The 19026-nt window shown below is 34.7% G+C and overlaps 2 protein-coding genes across 4 annotated transcripts; one reads left to right on the top strand and one right to left on the bottom strand.

The window, feature by feature from the left end:
• The first annotated feature begins 848 nt into the window (after positions 1 to 848).
• LOC8283989 (probable helicase MAGATAMA 3) lies at positions 849 to 12729 on the top strand. Of its 3 annotated transcripts, none has more exons than XM_015719386.3 (21): positions 849 to 1007; positions 1195 to 1323; positions 1855 to 2023; positions 2113 to 2246; positions 2763 to 2972; positions 4291 to 4482; positions 5895 to 5930; positions 6045 to 6130; positions 6236 to 6286; positions 7234 to 7345; positions 7419 to 7524; positions 8130 to 8227; positions 8659 to 8763; positions 8838 to 8930; positions 9482 to 9535; positions 9899 to 9957; positions 10058 to 10142; positions 10675 to 11043; positions 11479 to 11601; positions 11698 to 11784; positions 11904 to 12729. In XM_015719386.3, the coding sequence occupies exons 2-21, from the start codon at positions 1222 to 1224 to the stop codon at positions 12111 to 12113; spliced, it is 2481 nt and encodes an 826-aa protein (XP_015574872.1). In that variant the 5' UTR covers positions 849 to 1007; positions 1195 to 1221; the 3' UTR covers positions 12114 to 12729. The 3 variants fall into 3 exon arrangements, with proteins under 3 accessions (XP_015574872.1, XP_025013172.1, XP_002519473.1); XM_025157404.2 differs by having other exon boundaries at positions 851 to 1003; positions 10720 to 11043; XM_002519427.4 differs by having other exon boundaries at positions 851 to 1003.
• Positions 12730 to 13245: 516 nt separating this feature from the next.
• LOC8283991 (E3 ubiquitin-protein ligase RFWD3) lies at positions 13246 to 19026 on the bottom strand. Its single transcript, XM_015719342.3, has 14 exons — positions 18517 to 19026; positions 18200 to 18275; positions 18006 to 18095; positions 17866 to 17910; positions 17636 to 17716; positions 17058 to 17154; positions 16774 to 16829; positions 16131 to 16238; positions 15893 to 16032; positions 15777 to 15816; positions 15361 to 15423; positions 15092 to 15279; positions 13721 to 14758; positions 13246 to 13621 (listed from the first exon to the last, which is right to left on the bottom strand). The coding sequence occupies exons 1-13, from the start codon at positions 18900 to 18902 to the stop codon at positions 14272 to 14274; spliced, it is 1857 nt and encodes a 618-aa protein (XP_015574828.2). The 5' UTR covers positions 18903 to 19026; the 3' UTR covers positions 13246 to 13621; positions 13721 to 14271.

Here is a 19026-nt window from a genome sequence, read left to right as displayed (position 1 = left end):
TTATTCATAAGAAGACCGCCGAACATGAATTATAAAATAAGAATAATTACATTCGCTGTAAAGTAAAAACTCACATAATATGAAAAAAAAAATTCAACTAAAAATCTCTTATGTATCTTTCTTTTATTTTTTAATTTCATCTTTTTAATGTTTTTAACTATATAAATTTTTTTATTCATGAGAGGCCCGACGAACATAAATACAAAATGAGAATAATTACACTCGCTATAAAGTAAAAACTCACATAATATATAAAAAAGAAATTCAACTAAAAATCTCTTATTCTTTCTTTTATTTTTTCAATTTTATATTTCTAATTTTCTTTTTAACTATATAAATTTCTTTATTTATATCAGAGAGTTAATGAATATGAATTATAAAATAAAAATAATTACACTTGTTATAAAGCAAAAAATCACATAATATAAAAAGAAAAATTCAAACTTAAAATCTCTTGTACAAAAGCAAACACTTTTATCTTTTGGCACTTAACTTAAATTTTTGGTGTTAAATGTTTTATTTTTAAACTGGCCCAAAATTTTAGTACTTTTTCAATTTAGCCTGTAGGATATGGGCTTAGATAAAGGAAATTTTGTTTAAAGGAAATTTTTCAAAAACATTTTAAACTCAATAAAAGAATTTTTTTTTTTGTATAAATTTTTTTAAATAATTACTTTCTATTTTTTTAGCAAATACGGTCTAATTATTTTTCAGTTATAATTAAAAAATTTAGAAACTAATTACAATTATATTTTTTCTAGAAAATAAAAAATCCATATTTTAATATTTTTACAGAGACTTCTGTTATTTTTCTTGTTTTTAAAAAAGCAAGTTTCACTTTGGGTACTCAAATGACCCGATCCATTAACAAACCAATACCACACTCTGCTTCAAAAGCTAAAACCCCTGGGAGTGATAGCAAAAACCCTCTGCTTGCTGAACAATTTACTTGGCGCCTGTCTCTCTCTCTGTCCCTCTCTCCTCTCCTCTCCAAGCAGCGAAGGCAGGTCCTTTTTTCAGTGCTCTGTTGAATGAAACTAGTGATTGTAATGATCCAAAAATATTTGAAGATTATCTTAATTCTAATGCAATATTGATGCTTTTAATTGTCAGAACTTACGAGTAAAGGTAATGAATTTGAAATGTTTGCATGGCTGTGTGTTAATGTGGTTTTCTGTTTGGATTAAATTGTAGGTAGAGAAGGAGGAGGCTGAGTGAGGTATGGCTGTTGATGTAGACAAGCTTCTAGAAGAAGCTTCATTTGCTCGTTTCTGCAAAATTGTTCTTGGTTGGGACTATTTTTCTCTCCTCAAAGAATACGATGTAACCGCCTCTCTCTCTCTTGCTCTCTTTTATATTTTAATATGCTTTTGTAATTCGTTTATAACTCTAGTGCCGAGTTTGGAATTTACAAGTTCCTGGAAAATCATGCCAACTTCTGTATGATTCATTTCTTTCAGAATGCCTTTTTGAGGAATGGAATTCTAGCAACTACGAGCTTTGCAAACATGGGAATTGACTAAATAGAATTCAACTGAGTTTAACTGAATTTTTTCGTTTTTAGGCTTTCTAGACAAGGGGTAGCTGAATCTTTTCTATTTTATTATGCTGTTGTAATTGCTTTATAACTTAATGTCTTGTTTGAAATTGAAATTCTTGCAACATCATGTCAATTTTGCTATAATTTCATTTCTTTCGAGATGCCTTTTGAAGGAATTGAATGCTAGCAAGTATAAGCTTTCCAAACATGAGAATTGACTAAATAGACTTCAGCTGATGTGAATTGGATTCTTGCATTTTTAGACTTTCAAGACAAGAGGTAAATAAATCTTTTCTTTGCATTTGCAAAAACAGAAAGAAAAGCAGAAAGAGAGAGGGAAAAGTGATAATGGAGATGCTACTTCGGGTTTAAGACAAGTGAAAAACTCATACAAAGATGTTGATGAGTATCTTGAAACTTTCGAGCCACTTTTATTTGAAGAAGTTAAAGCTCAAATTATTCAGAGAAAAGATGACGAAGAAGGTTCTTTTTTCTTTTTCTTTGGCTCCTCAGTGAAACCATTATAAATGATGAGGATAAATAAATGGTCTATTTTTCTGTGCATATTGCAGTGACAACATCGGTGATGAGGCTGGTATTGGAATGCAATGAGGCAGAGGGGTTTCTTTTTCCTGCAGTTAGTTTTGGAGGTGAGGAGGATGAGAGAATATCACAAAATGATCTTTTGCTCCTTTCCAAAGAGAAGGTAATTTGAACAGCATCAGTTAACACTGTTCCAGAACTTTTTATTTATGGTTTTCTTTTTTGCTTTTGGGAATTGTTTTATCCATTAGTAGTTGCCCCCAGAACTTCTTGTTCCTTTTTAGCATTTTTCTGTATATGATTATGATATTCTCTATTAATCTTCCTTACATTACTTCAAACTGGCCATCTATTTTTGTTCACTTCAAACTGGCCATCTATTTTTGTTCTATACACTCCTGGTAACAGACATTTAAAATACAATTGATATATATCATTCTTTGTTTGGTTCCTAAGGAAGTAGTGGGAAAAAGAAAAATTCTTTTTTAAGGGTTTACCACCTTTCTCGTCACACTTAACTGGAATACCTAAAGATAAACGTGATTTAGTATTTTTACATAGATCATTGCAATCCGCAAGCTGCTTGTCTCCCCCTGTGTGTCCCTTCTCCCTTTCTTTAAGACCTGTTTTGCTTTGGTAGTTTCACTTCATTACTGAAGCAAGTTCTTTCTTATTGCAGATTAAAGATAGCCGAAAACTCCCTGAGGTGCATGCATTTGCCTTAGTGGAACACCGTCAGCATGATCGTTATAGGCTTAGAATGTTCTTAGATGGAGAGGTCAGGCAGCTAAATTTTGACAACCTTGAAACCCATCCAAGGCTATTAAAAATGCGAGCTTTCATGACTGCTCCTCGTAAACCAGAAGAAAAACCTATATTCAGTCTAAAGGTAACTAATTGTGCAAAATCTAAATGGTGGTTGGCTCTGCTATTTCCTATGCAATATTTTCTTTTCCATTTGTTCTCATTTTGGTTATGTGCATTGGATCTTATCATTTGCTGAGTTCCAGCATTACCAAAGACAAAGGGAATCATTTTACTGAACTGAAATGGGTAAATGACTTCCTTTATGGAGTTCAGTTCATATACTTATCGTAAGTAGTTTTTCTTTTGGCTTAGAAAGACAAAGGGAATAATTTTGCTGAACTGAAATGGGTAAATGACTTCCTTTATGGAGTTCAGTTTCATATACTTATCGTAAGTAGTTTTTCTTTTGGCTTAGATGAGACTTATATACCCAAAAGTGAACAATGCTCCACATTCTTTTGCAGATATATGAATATCTCAACCAAGAAAGACCAAAAAAATCTGAAACCTTATGCTCAATACGTTTTTGAAGTTGAACAATCAGAGTTTTCTATATTTGGGTTTTGATGTCTATCCTGGTAGGAAGAGAATGAAAGAAGAAAAATGAAAAGAAAAGCAAGAGTAGAGAAAAGAAATGTCAATAGGAGTTTTGCTGAATAAATATTTAAGATTGATGGTCTCCACATGGCTAACAAAGCGAATTGGGTAATGTTCCTTCCAACCCATACCCCTTCTTTTTCCTTTTCTTTCTAAGTTGGGAGAGGGGGATTTGGACACTAGATCCCTTCCTTAAAGGAAGCTGGACTACCAATTAGGCTATACCTTGGCCATGCTTCTTTGACATTCTTGGAAAATAATCTGAGAGGAAAACTATCTATCAATATGATTGACACATGAGTTCTAGTTTGGGCTGTGCTAGGGAATGAAACAAAAGATAGTGGATGCAGGCTACCAATATTTTTGGCTTCCACAGTTTAATCATTCAAAGAATGTGACCCTTAAAAATGAAATGAGATCTTATGCCCTGGTCATTATTGTGAAGACGAGTGATCCTATTTAATTTAGTGGATAATTTCAATCCTGAAAGGGTTTTTTTCCTGACTCATACTTTAGCTCAGTAGTCTAGAAATATGTTGGTTATTTGTGGTTGTTGAGGGTGTTAAGATTCTTGCCTTTGTATTTACCTTATGTCAAGCAGTTGAACTTATAGGCCATTATGAATCATTTTTGTGGTTTTCCATTTACTATTCTGCATTCTGGCATAGCAAGGATCTGTTTTTATTTCTACTACATGGTAACTGGTTAGTTATAGTGCATTGGAAGGTCTATACCCTTGCATTGCTCATTTGCCATACATATTTGATTAGACAGACCTCTAATTAATGTAATATCTCATGTAGATTTGCAGTTTATCAACTATATCTCGTGAATATCTTGCTTTGCGGTCAATTAGCTCTCTTCCTTTCAAGGATTTAATTCTAAAGGCTACTGATATAAATGCGGGCTCTGAAGAACAGGCATGGAAAGTTTCTGTACCTCTTCGTGAATATTTCAAAGGAAATCTTAACAAGTCACAGCTAGAAGCTATCAATGTGAGTTTTTGCTGAACTTGCCTAATATGATCATTATGCACCATATGCATGAGGACATCATTCAAATAAACAAGGGAATGACCTAAAAGAAGGGCCAAAAGATGCCTGGTTCATAAATTGCTTTTGGGTGCTAGGTGTATTTGAAACTCTAAATGGCATGATTAGCTGCTTAGAAAAGCCACCCTCTTTCTTAATATGGTATTCCATTTATCATAATCCCTAATTCAGATTTGACGTAGGTGTCCACTCTCCAAATATATGTGTGGAAGATAGTAGAACCAGTCATTACATTTAAGTGACATCAGTATGAGGAAGGAGAATCCTATACTCAACAGTGGTGTAGTTGGTTGCCCAACTGCCAACACCCCTATGCCAATTTACTTTTTTGATACAAGCAAGACAAGGACATTAACCCTTAGAAAAAGCTCGTATACTTGTCTATTAAGCTTGGTATGCTCTCTAGGACAAAATATCTTGACTTGGAAGGCTCGATATATGAGACCTGGCTATAGGATCAATGCAAGCTACAATGTCAATTTTGCATGTTGAATTGTGTATTTAGGATGGAGTTCCTTAGATTATATGCTACAGCTATTTGGGATACAAAATGGAGGTAGTTTCAAAAGCTGATTCTCACACTTGTGCATGCTGTTTTTTGTTTCACTAACAGGTTTTGGCATTGCTTTTGTGCTTCACGTTTTCCAATATCTTTATTAAGCATTTCTACTTTCTTTTTGCATGTAACCAGTTTCAATAGAACATCTATGATCCATAACCTTGTCCAATTTTTCAGAGTCTTAAAAATGCGTAATGGCTCCTTTAACTCTTCCTGGTGCTCTTTGTAGATCCTATAAATCCTAATATATCCGCTTTCATTTGTTATTTCTTAACAGTTAACTTTGTATTTCAATACCTTACTTCTTTTGATTCCTAAAACTACGATAACAAGTGGCTTTATTATCAGCTTTGCAAAATTATAATGCCACACAAATTAGCAGTTTTTTGTTTTTTTAAGACCAAAGTAAAACAATGTAGTTTAGTGATGAGCAAAAGGTTGTTTCAAGTATGAATAGCCTAGTCATTTTACTTTTAGTTCCCAAGCTCTATTTTTGTTTTTAATCAAGTTGAAATAGCTACATATTGGAATGGCCTCCAACAATTTACTTGGTCAATTTTTGGGTTTTGTTGCTATGTGTGCCATCGTCTCTATAGTATTAGAATAGTTAGTACTTGTGAAATAATTAATACATTACTATTTAAGGTACATTCTTTTAATTTTTTTTTCCTTCTCTTTTTGTTTTTGTCTACCAGTTGCCTTAATATGTCATTTAATTTAAGGTACTGATAAATATTCTATATGTAAATGTTTAGGTTTTTTTTTTATAAATTTGATGGAACATTTTTGTTTTCAGGCTGGTCTATCTCGTAAAGCCTTTGTCTTGATACAGGTATTGTTTATTTCTGTTTTGCGTGTATATTATGACGTTTATGTAATGCAGGCAAAATCTAATCATAATAATGAATGTTAATCCATCAAAATTGATTATTTGATTTTCTTATAGGGCCCACCTGGAACAGGTAAAACACAAACCATCCTTGCTCTTCTTAGTGTGATCTTGCATGCTTCTCCAGCAAGGGTGCTTACCAAGTAAGAATCTTGAACACTCTTTTCAAGTGGTTGCTGTTGTTCTGGAAAATGCAGAAGGCTATTTATTTCACTATTAATTTTAGCTTTTCTGTTTCCTCCTTGCAGGGGTACATCACGTGAAATTAAACGTGGGCCAGCATTACCAATTCAAGAGAAGTATGTTTATTGCTTTACTTAATTCTTCTCGAATGATGTTATACATATGCATGTATGCGTATGCATGAGTTATGCATATGCATTGCACTGTGTATGCATGAGTGCCTAAGTTTTTTATGTTGCTGCAATTTGTTCTAGTGTGAGGGTCCACTTCTTTTGGCCCTTAGATGTAGTGGTATAACAAGTCATGTTGGCAGTAGATGAATTTTCATCTGCAATCTGTTGCTTGATTCTGCCTTGGACTATTGCTGGTATTAGCTATGCTTGTAAAGTAGATCAAGTTGTGGTAATGATTGATGGAGACTTTGATATAAACAAAAATTTATAACCCTAATTGTCAGTTTTGCTGAAGTTGTTTTTAAGCCTTTCTTTTTGTTGGCTTCATGCTTTCTAGTTTTTCAAGTGTTTTTTTGGGAGACTTGAAGTGATTCCTTCTCATTCTTTTATTAATTTCACTTGAAGAGGTTTGTATTTTAGTGCTCGATTTTTTTTAGAATTGTAAAATCTTATAACCAATCAGAATTTAGCAATAGACACCATATCTATGTAATAATATAAATATAAGGTTACCTCTGAACTTATTAACCAGTCAATGTTTTATTATAACGATGTTTATTTAATACTTCTGATGCGTGAACTCTAAAACCTGTCAATATTTAATTATAAGGTTGGTTAGTTAATATAATAAACTCAGATGTCCTCTTCTATCTAATAAATATTTTACATCTGTAGCTTTATCCATATTATTGAGAATTACATACTTATAGAACTTACAGAATCTGTTCACAAGTTTCTTTTTGCTGCTATTAGAGGGTGTCAACAAAGCTACATATTCTATTTTCTTTTTACATGAAAATGAGAGGGTGTTGAGTTTTAGAATCCTGGATTTCCAATAGACACAGCGACCTTTTGATTCTCTAGTAAGCTATCAAAATTGACAATTGCAGGTACAATCATTGGGCACGGGCATCTCCGTGGATGATTGGTAATAATCCTAGAGATAATATCATGCCCAAAGATGGGGATGATGGCTACTTCCCTACTACTGGAAATGAGTTGGTAAGTTTTGTTTACTCATCTAATTAAATTCTTGGAGCATCATTTCTCCTAAGTGGAAACTTAAGTTGTGCAGAAACCAGAAGTTGTTGCCTCTAATCGTAGATATCGTGTTCGCATTTTGGTGTGTGCCCCATCAAACTCTGCGCTTGATGAGATTGTACTGCGGCTTCTTAGATTTGGTATAAGTTTCTCACTTGCACTTGGTCCTTGTGTCCTCATTACTTATCATAGATGCTTGGACTAGTTCAATTGTTTTATGCAGTCTGCCATGTTTGTATAATTGTTTCACTAGTTCTATTTTTTAGAGAGAATGGCACAGTGCAGGAATTAGATATAATTGCTGTAATAATAATAGGGGATTAAGTATGGGTGAACCCTGTAATTAGTTGCTCTAAATTTGGTATCAACATTCGGTAATAGCATTTCGCCTTTAGTTGTAAAGAGTAACGGAGTCAGTTTTTTTTCCATATCACGGAGCATCTTTTACTATACATATCTTCTGTGGTTGATGTCATGATTCACTTGCCATCCATCCCTCCACACATGTACATACACTATGGATCTACCTTTTATCATTTGACAGAAAACCAAAGGTTAATGATGATTTAATGTGTTGTAGTGGAGAAATCTTAAAGCCGATCATCTTAGCTTGTCATATTCTCTGTTAATAAATAAAACAAGTGGTCGAAACTGTCCTAGTTTCTCTAATTGTTTCCAAGTGTCTCCCACAAACTGACTATCACTTTAATGTTATGTTGAATAACTCTATTCTGTTTATTTTCAGGTGTTCGTGATGAAAATATCCACACATATAATCCTAAAATTGTGCGAATTGGTCTTAAAGCTCATCATTCTGTCCAATCTGTCTGCATGGATTACCTAGTATGTTTTTGGCAAATTTCCTTTTCGAAAATAACACTACGTTCAGTTATGATTGCTCTTGTTGATGCTATTGTTTCATGCATGATCTTATGATCATTCTGTAGTTAACTTGCACTCAACTACTGACTCTTGTTGAAACAGGGGAAATTCATGTAACATCATTAGGTTTGGGCAAATTTCAAATACTAATTGGCTTTTATCAGTAAAGCAAATCCAAATATAAACTTTAAAGTCAAACATTAAACCTATAAAACTGTACAAGAAAATGTATAGGACATTATGTAGTGCTTTTTTTGCCCAAATATTGGCTGCATTTGTTATGATTAAATCACTGAGGTGCTTTCTAGTCATAGCTGATGGACCATTAATCTCTCTATTCTTCATGTAATCTTATCATCCTTCACATGGTAACCAAATATTTTACTTTGTAGGTGAAACAAAAACAAGGTGAGTCAGCTGCTGATAAACAGAAGCATGGTGCTGTAGGGGGCGACACTGATACTATCCGTACTGCTATTCTGGATGAAGCTGTAATCGTACGTAAAGTTAAACTCATGTTGGAAGTAAAGTTTAACATTCTCTGACTTTACCTGTAATTTTCTGTTTCCAGGTCTTCTCCACTCTCAGTTTCAGTGGTTCAGCTATGTTTAGTAAGTTGAATCATGGTTTTGATGTCGTTATCATAGATGAAGCTGCCCAAGCTGTAAGTGTCCATAAGCTTTGGCATTCTTGTTAATGCACTTGTAGTTACATTGTGATTTGAGCCACTATAAATTGAATATGCAGAAAGTTTCACTGCTCATGAAAATGCAAGTGAAGTACAAATAGGTGGATTAAAAAGAAAAGGAAAAATAAACATCTCTGAAAAATTCCCTTTGACCCCCTTAAATAATGATAAAATGTTTGCTTCAATATTTTTGGAATAAACTACTTTCTCTATACTCCATTTGTTTTCAGCTGTGAAGATGGGCCGAGTTATAATCAATTTCTTAGTTGTAAAACTCAGTTGCTTGTGTTAAAGTTTCCCTCACGCTGTAGCTTTTGAACAGGATAAATACATGATTCTTGTCATGCGACTAGTATAAGATCAGATGTTGAGGTGGATAGTGGTTTTTGCCCTATGGCAATTGTTATAATAGTAGACTGCATATTTCTTAGTCTGTTTAGTAATAGTAGATTTCTCCAAGTTTATCATCTTGCATTTGGTCCTTTTTTTCTATATGCAAACAGGTATAAGATACCAATTTTGAACAGGTGGAACCAGCAACTCTCGTTCCTTTGGCCAATGGATGTAAACAAGTATTTCTGGTACGTCTCATGCTTTCACTTTTGTGATTGCACTTGTTCTTTATTTCTTCATATCATCAATAGTGGCACATATAGATGAGTGTGCTGTTAACAGTTCTAGCTGTGTATGATATTATCATGGTGTAGTTTCATAATAGCAGCAATTAAGCGATTACCTATAGATGGCTTCTCCTATTAATAGTTTGGTAGTATCATAGAAATTAAGAGATTATGACTAGTTGTGTGGATCTCACAATACCTGTAAACAAGATGACATCAGGAAAAGGGTACCTTTTGAAGTTGTTGAACCTGTGCTGCTGTCCGCATTTTCACCATAATCTTGATTTATTCTGCAGCTTCTTTTATTTTTAATGATTACTTTAGGTTGGTGATCCAAAGCAACTGCCGGCCACTGTAATTTCTCCTATCGCCGAGAAATTTGGGTAACTGATTCTATTTATATTTACTTATTTACATTTATGATTACATTTTAACGGATTTGGTTTTCTCTCTCACACTTTCTTTCTCTCTTTCTCATTGAAGTTATAAGACAAGTTTGTTTGAGAGACTTCAGAGAGCTGGTTATCCAGTAAATATGTTGAAGATGCAGTATCGAATGCATCCACAGGTCAGATAAGGAACTTCAATATATGCTCTTAAAAGATGGTGTGTAATGTATTAATTGGGCATTGTAAATTGTAAAGAGTAACTTTAAAGCATTAGGGATGTAATTAGATGGTAGTGTTTGTGCCTAGATTATGGGTTAACTTTATCTGTTTGGATGGTTTTGTGTTTTATGTATTCGGACAGTAAATATTAGCTTTTACCCAAGCACAGGCACTTTGACCTTGTTCCCTGATGTGTAGTCTGTCGTGAAAAAAGAAATTGTACAGGCTACTAGTACATATCCATATTAGCTTTAACCCAAGCACAAGCAATTGACCTTGTTCCCTGATGTCTCATGGTTTCTTTAAACTGGACACTATTTTTTGGGAACATGATTTCTGGCAATATGCTTTTGCACTCTCCTTATATTTCCAATTCTCAATCCAAGTTGAAGATTCTGGGCCTGCATAAAGTGAAACATAGCCTGGACATGACCTGATACATAACTGTTAACTATTTATATTATATTGTAGTCACTTTTAGTTATCAAACAGATACGGGACTTTCCTTCAAAGGAGTTCTATTCTGAGGAACTGCAGGATGCAGAAAAAATGGATGAGAAGACAAAGCGTGACTGGCATGAGTATCGCTGCTTTGGTCCATTCTGCTTCTTTGATATACATGAAGGAAAGGAGTCACAGCCTTCTGGAAGCGGGTCCTGGGTAAACAATGATGAAGTTGACTTTGTGCTCCACATGTATCATAAATTGGTGACTATGCATCCGAAGCTTAGGTCAAGTTCACAGTTTGCAATTATATCTCCCTATAGAAACCAAGTCAAGCTTCTTCAGGATCGATTTCGGGATATGTTTGGCCAGGAGTCTGAACAGTTTGTGGATATTCAAACGGTTGATGGTTTCCAGGTAACTTGCTTTTTTGCTTCCCTTAATCATTAAGCCATTAAATTGGTCTTTGGTGATCTAATTTGGGATTGTTATATCATACTCAAGACCATGTCATTTGCTTGCTCAAAATTCATCAAGAGCCTTTGTGCAGAAGTGGAATTTTCATTTGTTAGATATATTAAGCTTAGGTTATTTGTTACTCATTGAAGTATCTAAATATCAGTGAAAAAGAGATGGTAAGGATTTTGTGTCCAACTGTTTTACTTGAAGATTACATCATATAATAAGATCACGGCAATGGTAAACAGTTGTAGGCAATTGTCACACCATGAATCAGTAGTTGCTTGCATCAGTAGTCTATTCGGTTAAATCAAATGTTATTCCAAAGAGATAAAGTTCAAGAGATCAAAATGTATTGACCAACTTATTTATTGAAATACCTTCACCTTACAGGGTCGAGAAAAGGACGTCGCAATATTCTCATGTGTTAGGGCCAATAAGGACAGGGGCATTGGTTTTGTCTCTGATTCCAGGCGAATGAATGTTGGAATCACACGAGCAAAGTCTACTGTGCTGGTTTGTACTATATATTCATTATAACAGTGTGTCAACTGCATGTAGTGATAAATCTCATTGTTCTTTTACGGATTTGAGCTTTGGATTATCTTTTAGGTGGTGGGGTCAGCATCAACCTTGAAGAGTGATGAGTCTTGGAAGAGACTAGTGGAAAGTGCTGAGCAGAGAGGTGTTTTGTTCAAGGTGCGTACTTCTATCTTGTTTATGTTACGTTTATTATTTTAATGAACAGTTAACTCCTTTATCTTAGAACATTCAATGGCTTTTGCTTCTAGTTCAAACAAATATAGGTACTCTTGCAGGTTGACAAACCCTATGATTCATTTTTTAGTGATTCAAATCTTGAATCTATGAAGACAACAGAAAACCTGCCTGGAAGGAATGATGAAGATCAAGAAAATGATATGACGGTGGCAATGCAAGGTAATGTTGGAGATGCTGATCAAGGGCAAGAAGATGACTACGACCATGGAGACGATGACATGGATGATGCAGGCCCTGATGATGACTGAGTTCCGGAAAGCTTATTATCAACTATTTCCCTCTGTAAATTGTTAGTCTTTAGCCAATTCGTCTTGCAGCCTTCAAAAGCATGGGCGATAAAACGTGAAGGAGAGAAGGAGAATGCTGAGAAAATCACAAAAGGATAAGATGGATGCAAGTGCAAGTTTTGGGGAGGGGTAGAATAGGAGAGATGAGGAATGGCAGCAGTGGTCTCTGGCAACACTTCACTTATCATAACTTCATCCAGCAGATGGGTTTTCTGATGGTTGTTCGCGAGGTGCAAAAATGCAGCGGCTAAGTGAACGACTATGTTATTATGCATGCAAACTCCAGGATGTTCCAAGATTTGGACTTCACCAGAATCTGGGTGAGGGAGTTTTCTCTAGGTCTGAAATAGAACTTGCCTAATGGTATATTTGTTTAGGTTCCATTGTCTTCTCTGTTAAAGAACCAACAGGGAAACGAAAGGAGAGAGGGTAGAAGATAAACCTTGTTGATAGATTCTATATTATTCTTCAAAGAGGCTCGAGTTAATATTTATGAAATACTGTCTCAAGAGATATACTTGCATGAGATACAAAAGATTTATAATCTTTTATTTATTTATATAATTTTGTCTGGAAAGTCTTTTCTTTTATTATTATTAGACATGATTGACCAAATAAGTTTTGATAAATATCTTTTTTGTATATCATGTTTATGTTTATGCTGCACGAATTATTTGGACATAAAGGCTTTTCAGAAAAAGATACGAATGAAAAGTGTGAACCAGTGACAACTGCAGTAGCTCTATAGAACAAGATTTTCTTTTAACAAAAGAGTTAAAACAAAAAACTTAGAAACAATAAGACATGAAGATTTTCAAAGAAACAGAATCCATGAGAGAATGAATTAAATGATTGCCTTAAACTTGGGTAATTACCCTTAAACTAAATAGGTAAGAAGGTATTTAGTATTTTCTTTCTAAAATTTCCCAAGTTAGGGGAGCACCTAAAATAGAACAGGAAAAAGAAAAATTCATAAACAATGGTTATTCATAAACAATGGTTAAGTTACGTTAGCTTTCTTGCAGAGAAAAGCTGTAATGTGTCCTCGCTTAAACAGCCTAAACCAGGATTTAGGGTGCTTTTAAACTTCACATAAAAAATAAGATGCTTGTGTGATTTAAGAAGTTGAGCATACATAAAAGATGGCAACTCTTGCAGGATCAATCCACATGTTTCTTCATCCCCAGCTGCAAATAGCGGCTCCTAGTTCTCCATGTCTATGATCACGGATTTAGGCAGTCGAATATCACTTACAGTGGCAGCTGCAGTTCCTAATTCTTGAAACTTCTCGTCCGTTATTTTCATATGAAGATGAGAACCCAGTACTCCTTGTCCAATTACAGGGGAAGGAGTGAGTGGTGGCTGAGAAACAGCCATCTCATTAGATATTTCAACTCTCGGGCGATATGTAGCAACAATGTCGGGATATACAAACTCCTTGACTTGCTGTTTCAGGAATCAAAAAAGGCCTGCATAAACTCAAATAAACCTTGTTAGAACAGCCTACCTCCAAATAGTGTATGTATATATATATATATATATATATATATATGAAATTACAGAACTACCGTATGAAAAAGTCGAAGCCTATATTAATTTTCTCTTATAAAAAGCCAAGTGATATGGAAAATGATCAGATTAGAAATGTAAAACAAACTCTTGTTGTGATTAAAAAATTTACATCAAAGATTGTCAATCACGATTCTTAAAATATTTATTTATTATTATGAAATATTTTTATAAATATTATATTATCAAAATAGTAACTTTACTTTATTCAAATTATTGGAAAATTCTCTTGGCCTGACATGGGCTGTTGCCTGATTTATTGGCAGGATTAAAGAATCAAATATATATTTATAAAATTCCCATTCCAATTTACAAGTCTCACAGTTCCATACTGCTTTTTAACTGTGAAAGAACATGTTTATCATATTAAGAGGAGCTCTTAGTTTAAATTTTTTAAATTAATGATATGGCCTCAGCATCCAGCGGGACATCTTTACTTGTACATACGAACATTGAAATTTGGAATGCTTAAATAACTGTATTTTTAATCTTTACAAGTTAGTAAAACACCTAACAGAAAACAGAAGAAGAATCATAAAACAATGGTTAATTACGTTAGCTTGCTACTGAAAAGCTGTAATGTGTCCTCACTTAAACAGCCCACTAAACCAAGGCTTAGGGTTCTTTTATATTTAACATCACAAATAAGATGCTTGTGTGATTTAAGACGTTGAGCATATGAAAAAGATGGCAACTCTTGCAAGATCAATCCACATGATGCTTCATCCCCAGCTGCAAATAGCGGCTTCCGGTTCTCCATGTCCACGATCACAGATTTAGGCAGTCGAATATTACTTATGGTGGCAGATGCAGTACCTAATTCTTGATACTTGTCATCCGTTCTCTTCAAATGAAGATGAGAACCCAGTACTCCTTGTCCAATAACAGGGGAAGGAGTGAGCGGCGGCTGAGAAACAGCCATCTCATTAGATATTTCAACTCTAGGTCGATATGTAGCAACAATGTCGTCAGTGCTAGGACAATAAGCAACGGATATACAAACTCCTTGATTTGCTGTTTCAGGAATCAAAAAAGGCCTGCATAAACTCAAATAAAACCTTGTTAGAACAGCCTACCTCACAATAGTGTATGTATATATATATATATATATATATATATATATATATAAATTACAGAACTACTATACGAAAAAGTTGAAGCCTATATTAATTTTCTCTTATAAAAAGCCAAGTGATATGGAAAATGATCAGATTAGAAACGTAAAACGAACTCTTGTTATAGATGGCAGAACAAAAGTTGACACAAGACGCAAAGGTAACAAAAACAGTGCTCACTTGCTTCTATTATAATGCTAAAATGCATTAGGAGTAATATTGTGCATTGGTTACCGGCCACAATTAACATCCCACCTTTCTTCAGTATTGTCGAAGTTCCACTGGCATATACCAACGGAGGAAGCAGACAGCAGTCTTCTAGCACCAGAAGAGGAGTTATCTTGAAGGGAGTGCAAGGTATGAATTGGGTTGTTTGTAAGCCCCAACCTGGATTCTACTTCCCTCCCAGTCTGACGTATATCAAATGCCAAAAGCGAGCCATTCTGCAAGGCAGGAAGACAACTAAAAGTTCAATTCAAGCCACCTAAGACTATCATAAAAACAATACCACTCCAGGGTAAGACCTGTAATCCGGCATAAATGTAATGTGAGCTGTTGAGATCCCAGGAACATGACCATGCAGGAGCCTGAAATGATGAACCCCAGGAAATGAATTCCCAGTAAAATACCAAAAACTAGACAGAACAGATCCTGCTATTTTAGCAACAATAACATCACATAGACAAAAATGCGAGAATAATTACTCAGTCTAGAGAGTATAAGATATGAGTTGAAATGGGCAGAGAGAGATCCCAGAAACTTATCACTAAGAAAAGTTCCTTGGACTTTATGAACAATGACAAAGTTTAAATTGTGATAAGATTCTGATAAATCTAGCACGTGAACTCTGTTAGGCAATTCAATTTGCCAAGACAAATGGCTCAACTGGCTAGACAGGAATAAAATTTGACCCTGAAGCTTAAGTTTCTCAGCAACTTACTGGCAAATTGCAGGAAAGGATGACACAGTTGCTTTCCATACTGTAGCAAACAAGACAGGACAACCAAGTAAGTTTTTGTGGAATGTCAGAGCTTTAGATTTTGCAAGTAGCACTACCTGAGAACTGATAAGTTCTTGCCCAGGGAAGCACAAAGCGCATGACTTCTATTAAAAGGAGAAATGTGTAGGTCCTTTATAATTTTCATATTAGAAGGAAGCAAAATATCTTCAGTTTCATGTGGGGGTAGCAAGTTCATCTGCAAGATAGCATTTAGAACAGAATTTGTTAAAGCAGTTTATGAGAAAAACTATTTCACTCAATAGAGCAAAATTTGAGTTAGAGTAGAAACTTTACTTTAGTAAGGACATGTGACCCAATCTTAGGGAACCTTCGAGCAAGTAATAAAATTTGACCCAACGCATCCATATCAAATAGACGTGCACCATCCACTGGCAACTCTTTCTGCAGTTATTATTAAAAGTCAAAAGATTGACATCAAAATGCAAGCATCAGTCAAGGAATATTTAAAAAGAAACAGTTAAACGTTAACCATCAGTAGGTGCAATATCATAGTTATTCAGCATAAAGTCACACTTCTAGATTTGAATAACTAAACCAAAGGGTACATCCAAGCTATATTCCCTCTTGAAATTGTCAGAAAACATTTGGTTGGTTGAGAGGCAGTTTCCTTGCATTAGCAAACCAATTGACCTCTAACTTTAATCTTGATATCTTCCTTCGTTTAGAATTTCCACTTTGAATAACATTTTTTTCCTGATTTTAGGATGAGCCTCACAAACTGAAAATGTCAGAAAATGGGAAGCAACCGGGTCTTACAGTACGCAGAAGCATACACCTCTTATTGATTAGTTTGGAAGAAAAAAAGAATGTAAGAGTCTAGGCACTTCATTTGAGATACTTACATTTTTTAAAAGTAGTCATATCTAAATGAGGGAAGACAGAAGAAAAACAAAGGTGCAAGATAAAGGATCCATACCTCTAATACAACTCTGCTGGAAGATGCTTGACTGCAAAAATTTGAGCTGCTACTTCCTAAAAAAGTGTTAAAAGAAACTTGGTATTAATTCAGAGAGAAGCAAATACATGGTTTTAGTTCTTCATAATTGTATAAAAGGGTTAGCATCAGAAGTTAAAAAAAAACAAAAGGACTAAACAAGACAAGGACTCCAACGCCTTAAATTCCTTGCACTGAATATCATCAAATGCTGGAAAAAGAACAAAAATTAAAACACAGATCTTCCGCCTGAAAAAGCAAATTACCAGGTATAAAGTGTTCTTGATAGCTCCTACTACCAGTGACTAATACAGTTGACCTGCTCTCCACATCCCCTAATAAATGCTCCAAATAATTTGTCCTCTACAAACAAAAAATTTGAACTCAAAAGAGACAAAGAAAAGCACACCTAAACAGAGAGCAAAAACATACAGTTTCTGCCCATTAAACCAGTGAGTTAAAACTTTTACATATTCAGTGCCAAAATGAAAAGGATTAATCTTGTAATATTGATTGCAATTCCCATGTTTCCCAGAGATAGAGTACTGCATCATTAACTTGTTTGATGTCATAAGATAATGGAACACTTGGGACGGAAAATAAACAGCCCCTACAAGAGCCAAGAAATTGAAAGGCAATGTGGTAACAATAAATTGCCACTGCTTAAGTATAGTGGCTAATGGCTAATATTCAAGCAGTGCTGATTCCAAAGCTAACATAAAGTCATGAAAAAAGACTAATTGAAGGGTTAGAGTGACTTTTGTAACATTGTATCAATCGTTGTCAATTAGAAACATGCAAAAGGACACAATCAAAGGTAAAGATAAATTACAGCTAGATATACCTGTGTAAGTTGGTTAATTTTATGTTGCAAGTCAGCTTCTCTCTTTTGCCATTCAGATTCCATTTTACACCAATCTGCACCCTGCCAATACAGACAGAAAAATCATGTATTTGCTCCCATAGATAACACAGAACTAAAACAAGCTAATGCCTCAAGGTTAATCCTTTAATTTTAAAACCTAAACAGGCATAAGCAGTTTGAAAAGCATTAAGAGAGACAAATAGTCCTACCTTCTTCTCAAGAGCAGCACATTTAACCTCTAGAGATTGAATTGTCTGTAACCCACAAAAGCCCATCAAAAAAATTAAATATCCTTGAAGTTTTCTACTAAAATACATATAAAATCCTGAAGATTGGAGAAAAGAAAAACCTTCTGAGATTCTTCATCAACCACAGCAAGTCTAGGAGCAAAGAGTTTCCTAACATCCTTTAATGTACACTTCCTATTGCATTGGGGACACTGAAAGGTAGAGAAAGAAGAAATAGGTAACGGAAAGTAAAACAAGAATTAGAGCAGTAAATGTCTCATAAATCAAGTAGTTCAAAATGCTGAACAAACAATACCTTAGCCTTACTTCGATTTTGTTTCAACCATTTGCTAATGCAAGACAATCCGAACAAGTGACCACAAGGCAGACAGCTATATTCCCTCACAGGAAAACAATTAAATTAAATTAATTCAAGTAAATAAACCCTAAATGTCAAGATCTTCGAACACTGAACAAAATCTTAAACAAGGATGATCTAAAGAACAGCGGATATCTAAAAGAACAGTAGATAAGATGTTCAGAAGAGAGCAATTATAAAACAAACAAAATTCAAGACCAAAATTTTTAAGAAAAAATGAGCAGAAAAGTAAAGATTTTTTAGCAGTCACGCACCAGATATGGTGGTCACCTTCACTAGTCCAAGCATCCATGCAAATAGGGCAAAAAAGTCCCTCGATTTCATTTCGGTTCCCCTGAGAACTCTGTCCTGCTGCTTCTCCATTACTATTATAGCTATTATCTCTTTCGCGCTCTACTCTTCTCCGCTTATTTCTCTCTTTTTCTTCTTCTTCATCTTCCTCATCATCATAATCATCATAATCATCATCTTCTTCTTCTTCTTCTTCTTCTTCTACATTTATATTTATTCTTCCACCCATAATCAAAGGTCGAATGAGGTTGCGTGAAACCCTAGGCAGTTCCTCCTCATTGTCGACGTCGTTTCTATCTAGCTCAAATCTGTCGGCGTTTTCTTCGTATGAATTATAGGGTTCCGCCATTGATTAGAATTAAGTATAGGCAGTGAGAGAGAGAGAGGTACTTGTTATTCTGTTTCTGCTCAAGGAGGGAAAGTTGAAACAACTAAAAAACTGATAAACGAGCCGTTGCTGAAGCTGTTTAATT

The sequence above is a fragment of the Ricinus communis genome, chromosome 10 (assembly GCF_019578655.1).
Source record: "Ricinus communis isolate WT05 ecotype wild-type chromosome 10, ASM1957865v1, whole genome shotgun sequence".
NCBI classification, from domain to species: Eukaryota; Viridiplantae; Streptophyta; class Magnoliopsida; order Malpighiales; family Euphorbiaceae; genus Ricinus; species Ricinus communis.
Note: the sequence above shows the minus strand (reverse complement) of the source record. Positions and strands in the feature narration are given on the sequence as shown.